General features: G+C 35.4%; 1 protein-coding gene across 11 annotated transcripts in view; it reads right to left on the bottom strand.

Annotated features, from left to right (window-relative positions):
* Positions 1-6: 6 nt before the first annotated feature.
* Positions 7-10,797, bottom strand: part of LOC119829729 — a 109,142-nt gene continuing 98,351 nt past the window's right edge. For 5 of the 11 annotated variants that reach the window (XM_038352368.1, XM_038352376.1, XM_038352371.1 and 2 more), the window contains exons 16-26: positions 8,856-8,978; positions 8,073-8,109; positions 7,425-7,558; positions 5,155-5,310; positions 4,577-4,582; positions 4,119-4,373; positions 3,672-3,839; positions 3,170-3,323; positions 2,258-2,451; positions 1,676-1,816; positions 7-1,361 (exon numbers count right to left, since the gene is read on the bottom strand). In XM_038352368.1, coding sequence (XP_038208296.1) covers positions 1,290-1,361; positions 1,676-1,816; positions 2,258-2,451; positions 3,170-3,323; positions 3,672-3,839; positions 4,119-4,373; positions 4,577-4,582; positions 5,155-5,310; positions 7,425-7,558; positions 8,073-8,109; positions 8,856-8,978 — 1,440 coding nt within the window. In that variant the 3' untranslated portion in view covers positions 7-1,289. The remainder of the gene's footprint in view (positions 1,362-1,675; positions 1,817-2,257; positions 2,452-3,169; positions 3,324-3,671; positions 3,840-4,118; positions 4,374-4,576; positions 4,583-5,154; positions 5,311-7,424; positions 7,559-8,072; positions 8,110-8,855; positions 8,979-10,797) is intronic. The other 6 variants (XM_038352374.1, XM_038352375.1, XM_038352373.1 and 3 more) reach the window with 6 other exon arrangements.

The following is a 10,797-nucleotide window of genomic DNA, read 5'->3' as shown; positions in this document are numbered from 1 at the left end:
ATAGTAATGCTATAGCCACACTATAAAATTTACAAAATATGACATATCTTTTGAAACGCTACACGAAATAATGTATCATTAATACTATCCGCTAATCAATTCTTTATTTATCAATGATCACTTGAGATTCACGGTCTCGATATAGTCGCGGACACTTTTGATACTTTAAGGGTCTGCGAGTATCAAGACACAACCATCCTACATTAGCTATACATTTAAAATCTGAACTTATTTGAACTATGGTGCACGGTGAGGGAGTTTAAAAGAGAAAATAGCAATGGAATGATGATAATTTTAAATAACTTAGATTAATATGGCAATCGTTGACTTGACTAAATATAAAAAAAAAACAACAAAATATTATACAACCAATAATTTTAAACAAAAATTCATTTACATAAACATTCGCGGCAAAAATGGCATCAAATTTGATTAGAGGAAAATAACATAATATAGCATAACTATGACACTTATAGTAATAATATCTAAGCAGATATGAGTTTTTCACATTTTATACGTATAATAAATTAGTAAATGGAATAATATGTATGTATACATTTGTTATGATAATTTTCATGATTATATTTGCTACCAATAAAGATATAACCATGTCCATGAGTTGCTCCTTTTACTGTGATGCTACAAAAATATAGTAAAAAGAAAAATAAATTATATTCAATTAAATCTCGGCAAGACAAACACAGGCAAGTTCTATTACAATAATTGAAAATTTGTCATTTTTTGTCAAAAATAAAAACGATACTGATAGCAAATATTACCTGACTAAATATACAACTTACATCTAGTCTTAACCACTTAAGCATAAGCGATCCGAAGTAAGACATCACATTGTATAGCCTTTGATTTGAGTATTATAGCACAGCTTCACTTTACGACCCTAAATCGCTTGCTGGTAATTCCCCAAAACGTGTTTTTTTCAGGTTTAATATTTCTAATATCCTGTCATGGGATGCCGTTAAGCAAATACAGATGTATTACCATAAACAAGTTTTATAATTTTATTGTGTTTATTTCAAATTTTATTGCAAGCGTCACCTCATTTGATTAAGGTTTCGATACAAAATTACAAATGCATTTCCTTCAAAACCGAATTTCAATTGTTTAGCTCGACAAAGCCTCGAAGGACCAATGTATAGCAATCCAGCGTTAAAATATTTCTACGTTATGTCCGTGAATTCGGGACTATAGAAATGGCTTGAAATATTATCTAGTGTCCAAGCGAATGGACGAGGCGCGGTGAAGTCAGCGGTGAGAGCAGGCACTTCGCGTTATATGAACACGGGGTTCTCTTGGCCGGTCAGCAGTCGGAACATGGATGTGGGCATTGTCTTCATCAGGATCTGGAAGTGTGGATATTGGTTTTTGGTGTTTTTTATAAATTTTGATATTGTTGTATTTGTTTTGAATATAATCATTTACATTAATAATATAGCTGAAGAGCTGCATATTTAATATCTTATTTTATAAAAAAAAAACGATCGATCTATCGTACATCTGGAGGTCGAAAATAGCCGCCGACGATTGGAGAGGCCGTGTACGTGACACCCCCTCCCCCCGTTTTTTATATATTTTGGAATTCTCATTGGTATGTATGTATGGTACTTGGTAGTAACCCTCCCCCCCTTATTTCTGCCAGGTATCGCACAGCGCATACCTCCCCCACGGAAGTGGCGAGCAGGTTGACGATGCGCTCGTGCGGCACGGCGACCACGCTCTGCGAGTTGATCTCGATGATGCGGTGTCCGACGCGCACGCCGCCGCGCTCCGCGATGCCGCCGCGCAGCAGGCTGCATATCTACCGGACATTTGGCCATTTGGGCATTTGGGAGAACTTCACCAGGATTCGTTGAAACATATATACATGAGTGGTGGAGACATGGATACCTGGTCTCCACCACTACTTCGAGCACCAGATATCCACATTGAATTTTGTTTTGTTATATTACTAAAGCAATGTCCATTAAGTACTATGATTTAATGCTGTTATACTAAGTCGTTTATTTGGATACAAGGATTGTGAGGATGACATGTGGAAAATTCTGCAAAAGTTAAAGATTAGAGAAAGAACCTGGAAAATAAGACACACATATCCAGCTTACAATCAGATAGCCATTCGCTCATTAATTATTTCAATCAAGATAGCTTCTGTTTTGAATAAAACTGGATAAAATTTTGACACACTATCAAAGTGACACAAATATTTATAAAATTCTAGTACAAGTGTAGATCCACTCACCACTCCATTCTGGACACTGAAACCCAGCTGATACTTGGTGTCTGGTCGTTTTATCTTCACCTCGACGACAGGAGCACACGGCACCACGGTGAGCTTGACCACGGTCTGGTTCTTGGAGTTCTTGATGTACGTCTGGCAGGTGGACAGCGGGAGACCGACCAGACTCACCCCGTTGATGGCGATTATTTGGTCACCTTTTCATGTTCAGAATAAATTGTGTGAATGGATTGGTGATGGAACCAAGATAACATTAACTTTGGATAGACAGATAATATATGATATGACTTTCTAAAACGTCTATTGGATTTCCACTTTTGCGCTTGTTTCGTTTTTAAACGGATTTACAAGTCACGCACCCATGTTACGCTGTATGTACTCTTCGGACATATACCAATATTAAAAGAGCATTACGTAATGAACAGGCTAACCATTTCATAAGAAGTTCAAAAAAGAAATCATTTCATCAAAAAAGAAAGTTTAAAAAATTTTAAAACACGCTTGAATAAACTAAATTGTTTCACTTAATAACAGAGTATACGACATCCTGGCGATCATAATCAGGTTAATAATAAAAACTTGTGATTATATTGTCTTCAAACCAGGATAGGTATATAAAGTTTGAATTCAATCTGTCCGTTTAAAGTGGATCAAAATGGAGTCTTAAGGAGTCGGTTACAAACATATAAGTGAAACTAGGAGAAGCATGTTAAAACCCTTGCAATATATACCTACCAAGCCAGGCCATATTGCCAATTTAACATAAAGACGCGGGTTCAATTCCGCCTCGTGATCAAATTACTTTCCATTCTTTCAAAATTTCTAAAATATTAATCCAAGCTATCAAAACCCAAGTGTTGTGAGTGTTTGAGAGAGTGAAAGAGTTCTCAATCAATCAATCGAGTGGCAACTCACCAATGTTGAGGTGTCCGCAGCGCGCGGCGGCGCCGGCGGGCGCGAGGTTGGCGATGACGACGGTGGGCAGCATGGAGCCCCAGCCCGACTCCACCACCACCACGCCGAGGATCTCGCCCTTGCTCTTCGGCACCACCACCTCTTTCTGTAACTCCTGATCATAAACATTCATGTTTGAGCTGCTATTTATGGAGGCGGTGGGGGGAGTAAGTGATTTTGGTTGGATAATTATGTTGTTTCATTAATGCTTGAAAATTCAATTTGGAACAGTTTGATATTGTTTGTATCCAATGTTGCTTGCATTTTTCATATGTCATTTAAATTATTTTTAATCCAATTAATAATCCAATATTTGAGGCAAAACATGTGCTGTATCATAAATTAGATCAGAAATCTCAAACGTGTCATGATAGTCTATATAAAATGTATGAATCTAATTAAATGATGGTAAAACTTAACGCCATATCCCGGATTTGATGAACAATAAAATGCCCGTACATACCTTCTTAGCGAACATTTGCAACTCATCTCCAAATATCTCTTGGCTGTTGAGCACTTCCTGATAATCCATTTCCTTAACGAAGCTATGGTCTTCTATGCCATTTGCTTTAAGGAACTCCATATACGCCACTTGGAAAGCTTGGCCAATTGATTGGGCGATGAATTGGGCCTGAAATGTATTCTTCCCTATAAAACCTAGTCTATTTTCTGTTTACCAAAAATTAAACTAACACTGTTGTTGATTCCGAAATGACAATTTAAGTTGAATGAAATTTAGATATCCTTAAAATTGTATACCTACAATTAAAAGGGAAGAGTTAGGACAATATTTTTTTATAAAATAATAGTTTTTAAGTAATAATTTTACGTGTTTCTAACTAACAATACATTCATAAGGCCAATAGATATTCTGATATAAAAATAAAAATGCATCAGTCAGCTGTCATACCTCCTCACTCTCAAAAACGTGACATATCATCTTGGGAGTACGGTTCAGTTTCGGCTGGTCGGAGTCGCTCTCGTGCGGCACGAAGCGTCTCCTCGCCATGAGGACCACCAAGTCGCCGATATCCGCGATATACGAGATGGTCCTCAGAGCGTGGTCCATCATGATCTCCTTTAGTTCCGTGTTCAGGACCATTATTTTCTCCGTCGATATGAATAAATCTACCTCTGTGCTGGGTTGGTTCTCACCCTCAGGAGCCTGAATAGGAGATTTTTTTATGTTTAGTCTTGTTTAAATTGAAAGTAGCACAAGGTATAAATATAGAATTAAATATAAAAATTTAAACAAATGATTTCTGTTTGGGGACCGTGATAAATATGGAAATTTAAATCTTTTGTGTTATTTTATTGTAGGTAAAATTGGGTAAATTCTATTTGATACTCGATTAAATTAACACTTACCAAAGCCTATTTAAATCCATGGAAAGCAAATGTAAAAATAAAAAAATATTAATTAAAGTATCACTTTATGTACACATCATAATAGTACCTTTGAAATTGAATATAAAAAGTTGTCTAAAATACAATCGGATTTGAGGTTTTTTAGCAGTATTAAACTGGTATTTGCGTTAATGAAGCTAATGTTATTATTTAATAAAATTACTTAAATATGATATATTTAAAACGTAGTGCCTGGGCAATATTAATAATATATTTGTAATAGTGTATTAAAAACCAGCTTTCTGAACCCGACTAACTACCAAGAAACGCATAATTGAGCCTAAATAAAATAAAGCATCGATACATTTAACCGGTTAAATATACCACTCCATTTTAATAGGATCTCATATTTTTTGGTATAAGCATAGAATTCAGCACTTAACACCGCATATGTTTAACTTTGTTTTTAGAATGATCCTAACACCTATCAATATAAAAGAAAACAAAACTGTCCCACTTAACCTACACAACTGTAACCTAACCACGCCTAGTGCACACACTAAACAAACATTTGAGCCACAAAAACCACACCAAACAACCTTGATCTTAGTGACCGCCTCTTCCACCATGTTCTTTTTGGGGCGTCGTTTCCGGCGCCTCGAGTCCTCGTCCACCTCGACCGAGCCCAGGAAGGCGAGGCGGAACACCGCCGCGGGCGCCGCGTACACGCCGCTGTACGGGCCCTCGCAGCCCCACTGCGGGCACGCGCAACTCAACACCGGCTAACCCCCTCCTCACATACCTTGCCATGTCCAGCACGAGCAATGTAGGCCAAAACCGGCTGCTTTGCCAAGCTTGGCATGTGGAACGAGCAATGTACGCCAAAACGGGCCGTTTTTGGATTCGTCGCGACAACTAGAGCATGGCCAACAATGTACTTAATCCGAAAGAGCAATGTAGGCCAAAACTAGCTGTTTTGCCAACCTTGGCTAGTAAAATTGCTATTTTTGGAGTTACTGTTGAGAATTGTAATTTTGACAGGAACTTAATCCAAGGCTTTTATAAACCGTGTTTTTGTTGTATTGACACATTGGGAAGCTATGGAATCCACGGCGTTTTGTACGAACAAGCTATGTTATTTAAAACTGGCTTTTGTTGTGGATTATTTTTTTATGGATTCATTACGGACGATAACTTGAGTTTGTCCAGTCATGTAATATCTTAACCGCGTTTTGCCGTAGGCTGAGTTTATGTGAGCCGGTGCAAAACTACCTGAGCAACCTGACTGCGTTTTGGTGTAGATTGCTTTGTATTGGAAGCGTTTCGCATAACAACCAGACTTTGGCATAGATTGCTTTTATATCTGAGTCGTTTCTGGACAGCACCTTTACGGTTGCGTCGTTTTGCTTGAAGTTGAATACCGCAACGATTGATATGTTTGCGGTGGACACATTATGACACAACTTTTTATATTTTTCATTTTAAGCCGTTTTTCCATGTTCTTATCTGAGCAATCTTTCAATAAAGTAACATTCTGGATATTTTTTACTGCAAATAATGTCAAAAAGCCAATTGTTTCATACAAAAATTTTGCGCACAAGCAAGCAAAACAACGCGAACACACACAGACAATGATATGTGAGAAGCCGTCGTCGTTATGAAAGCGGACCTCGGAAATAAACCTTAACAGTATTGAGAGTAGGGTATTATATTGTGCGGCAAAAGCTCGACCGATGTTAGTGCTCCTCCCGTGTTAGGCCACCTAAGCCGGTGTGAATCGGACTAGAACAAGCTACGCTGTGCTATGAAATGAGTTACGGAGAGTTCAAACTGTAATGATATTCCCAATTAACGTTAACCCATTAATACATTCCATGCACAATCACGATTCGTACGAGCAATGCTACGGTTTTAGGTCAAAATCAAACAGCTTCAATGCATCACGGTCAAGCCATACCATACCTTACGGGATGCAAAGCGAGCTAAGCGAATAAGCGACAGAATAAAGATATCCAGAGGAGGCTAGCCGGCCAATACGGGATCCGACATCTTCTTGGGTCAGGTCGAGGGGTGAGGAACACTGAAAAAATACTCTAGTGCCAAGTCAATAAGAGCGAAAATAGTTTGGCAGTGGGCTGGCCACACGTGATTTAGCGGTACCTTCTAGAATAATTCGGGGTATTTGGATAGAGGATATCCCACTAGCATTCTCAACACTAATTCTAATGAGCATGAAATTGCGTATAGACTAATTAGGATAGCAAATGTTAACAAATTATTTGAGGTTCTTGGTAATCCTTAGATAAGGTACTAAATAGCAATGTTCAGAACTATAAGAATTTCATGCTCTCATAAACTACGGAAAAATAAAAGGTAATCAAATATTACCGATTCACACGGGCGTACGTGTACCTATGAGAATGCCATATGTTACGGGAGTAACATCAGTATGTGTTTAGTATTTGAGGATACAAAAATTTTAAATTGTATTTTATAAGAAATGTTAAAGAACGCTCTAAAATATTTCATAAATCTGAATAGTGAGTACATCATCATTAGTTATTTACTATTCAAACTTATGAGAGTAACCTATTAGAATGATAAATTTTGATTTCTCATTTATAAAGCATTTCAATGCTATATAAAAAAACTAAAAAATATAACTCTTTAAAATATTTGAAATACAGCACAATTGTAACATAAATAATATAGGCCAATATTTTTTAAAAAATCCCACTTTAATCCCAAACATCCCATTTTCAATTCTTTATTATAGACATAAAAAAAATCCCTAAATTTCTTTTCTTTACATGTTTCAGTAGTATACATGTTATTTACCCACTGGATGGTCCATCCACATCCCACTCACCTTAATCCTAGATACCGCTTCTTCAGCTTGCAGCATCCGGGTTGCTTTGGTTGGCTGTCCCTCGCAGGCAAGTTGCGTGGAGCCGAGATATCTCGCTCGGAATAATACGCCTTCGATCAGCACTGAGGCGATATCTGAAAATGAATGAATTATTTAAATAATTACATTTATATTTCATTGCGATATCAGTCATAATCTTTACCAAAATGTTTTGGTAAAGATTTAATGGTGATAGAAATGATAAAAGACGTTCTTAAGTAAGTAAGTTTCTAGGTCTAGAAAATAATGGTTAAAAATTATATACATATTTATTTTAATCAAATAATGCTTTGTTGATCTACAGTATGTATATAAAATAATTAGAGAGTTGATTGAAAAAAAGGCTAGGATTTGGAAATAAATTCTTGAGCAAATTTTAGTATGGGATAAATGAAACGTATTGAAACACGATTGCTGTGTAGGAAATATCTTATTTTAGGTACTTGTCGGCACAGTAATTTAAAACAAATACTCACCGTAGTCAAAGAATCCAAAGAAGCGTGTAAATCAAATCAAATGTCAATAACTTTGCAACTGTATAGTTTTATATTGTAAATAAAATAACAGATTTATTTTTATGTAAATAAATTAAAGGAAATAACGACTCACCTTCTTTATTTTTACTCTTTTTCTTTGCGTCTTTATCCTGCGAAATAGATTAAATTGAATAAATTATTTCGAAAAACATTTGATAGAAAATTGTCCGAATAAAATGTTATTTTACTTTCAATATCATCGAAGTATCTTTCATTTTTCAGGTTAATTACACATACTTTGAAAATCTACCCTACTTTTTTGATTACAAACCCTTTAATATTTAGTCCAAAATACATATTTATTTTCCATACATCAAAACTGCCTTCAGATTGTAAGAAACAGATCGAATTTGAAAATATATAAAAATAATTATATATATTATGGAGCCTCAAAAAAGAAATCATAAATACAGGTTCAAAAAAATCAGTACAGTCCAAATGATAATCCTCCCTTTTTGAAGTTGAATAATTGAATAATAAAGACATAGATAACCACTCGCCAATACGTACTTCTCATTCGGGTACAAGCAACCGAAAATAATGATCTCAGCCAAATTTCATACACAGACGCTTAACTGTATTTTTGTGTGAAAGAGTGACAAACATACATCCATTCTCACAAACTCACTATTACATTACAAGGAAATAAAACGAAAGTAATATTTACCTTTAGAATTTAAAAAAATTTTAACGGATTTTAAACGCGATTTATTCATTATATTATTAACCCGACGTTTCGAACACTTTACAGCGAGCGTGGTCACGGGGAGACTGTTTAAAATACGTTAAAAAGTTTTTAGTTTCTAAATGTATAATACTCGCGTTAAATCAAACACAAGAAATTACTAATAATTACCTTTCCATTATGAAGTGTATCATCATCCCTCGGATCGTTGTTTTCATGCGCGTGCGACTCCCTGTTAGTTCCCGTTGACCCCACAGAGGGCATCACCGTCCTCGATTTTGGTTTGCGCCAGCCCTGGAATAAGCAATTTAATACGTATGACAACTAGCTATAAATTTAGGTTTGGGTCAACCCTGGGTTACCAAAAACAGTCAATATTTTAAAAGCTTAGCTTAATATTAAAAACGTCGTAATTTTCTGAACATACGGACTAATTCTTAATAAATAATCGGACGAATGAAAGGACATATTATTTCAGACACTATAGCGATTGCTGTGTAAAAATTATTTCATTGTTATATGTAAAGCTTAATTAAGTTTATTATAATAATTTTTAACTGAACAAAAAATGTTAATGTCATGTAAACGACTAATGAAAAATTATCGAATCGGTAATAATTTTAATAATTTTAAGTACATCCTTATCTGATTGAGTCAAACCTATTAAAATTTTATAATTTCGAAAGTAACTCTTGTCTGTTTTTCTAACCCTTCTTCACGCCTAAACCACTGGAGCGATTGGGATGAATTTGATACAGAGATAGTTTGAGACCTGAAAAAGGACATAGGAAAATTTTGTATTCCCTAATCATACTGTTACAGGAACTAGTAAAATTCCGGGTCCATCTTTTATTTAAAATACGCGGGCAAATCCACGGGCGGAAAGCTAGTAAATTAATATCCAATAATATTATTTCAACCAAATAACAATCGATTTATTTTCCATTATGCTAGAAGAGCATTGGTGACTCAGTGATTAGAACCATGGTGTGTTAAATTACCTTATAATTCGCAATTTATACGTGTTAAGTTCAAGAAAGGAAAATCCTACTATAACTAATATCCTACTAATACTATAAATGCGAAAGTCTGTAAGGATATGTGTGTTTGTTGCTCTTTTACGCAAAAACTACTGCACCGATTGCAATGAAATTTGGTACGTAGACAGCTGGACAACTGGAATAACATATAGGCCACTTTTCATCCCGTTATTCTTACGGGATACGGACTTACGCGGGTGAAACTGCGGGGCGCAGCTAGCAATTCATACATGTAACATGTATTATAATTTGCCTATATGGACATATTTTATAATTTATTCAATGTATAAAGTAAATGATAGTTCTTTAGACTTTCGAGGATATTATTCAATTTTAAAGAAAGTTATCGAAATTGGTGTTTTTTGTATTGTAATTGAAGTTGTTTTGTTTTTTTAATTGAAATTTTGTAATTGTAATTGAAAAATAGTGTTTGTTGCGAAAAAAATAATTAAGGGAAATAAATATAAACAAAAGCTTACAACGTCGACTACCTGCCATCTGATTACATCTGTAATGCGGCCCAACCATATCGCCTGCCAGTTGTTTCAATTAAGACTTTAAAATATTATTCTATTAAAATTCTTATTTCACACAATTATTCTTAAGAAATTTTCATTATGAGTTTATTCGTCACGTTTTAACATATAATCGCATAATGACGGTAATAAACTAAGTAATGCTCAAACGACGCTATATTATGATATACGCATACCTGTGATTATAAAATATTTCATTAATAAAATTGTTTTTTTTTTTGTCATTGAATTATATTTACATATTCCAACCAGACTTACAACATACTTCACTTATATTGCGTGTTTTTATAATTTTGTATGACTTTTTATTTCCTTAATTATTTCCAAACTCGTCGCTTGTCCCGGCTACGCCCGGATATCAAGATTCCTGATTTATCCTAAGGAAGAATTTATTCGGGATAAAAAGTATCCTAACACCCAAGTCAACCCTGTCTGTATTCCCAATTTCATCAAATACCATTCGAAGTTACCTGCAGGGACGTCGGCAGCGTGTTCTTATGGATGACCTTACTTCTTCCTGGAGCAATGTTCCTGCCG

Source organism: Zerene cesonia, chromosome 10 (genome assembly GCF_012273895.1).
Source record: "Zerene cesonia ecotype Mississippi chromosome 10, Zerene_cesonia_1.1, whole genome shotgun sequence".
Lineage (NCBI taxonomy): Eukaryota > Metazoa > Arthropoda > Insecta > Lepidoptera > Pieridae > Zerene > Zerene cesonia.
This window is presented reverse-complemented; position numbering and strand designations above follow the sequence as displayed.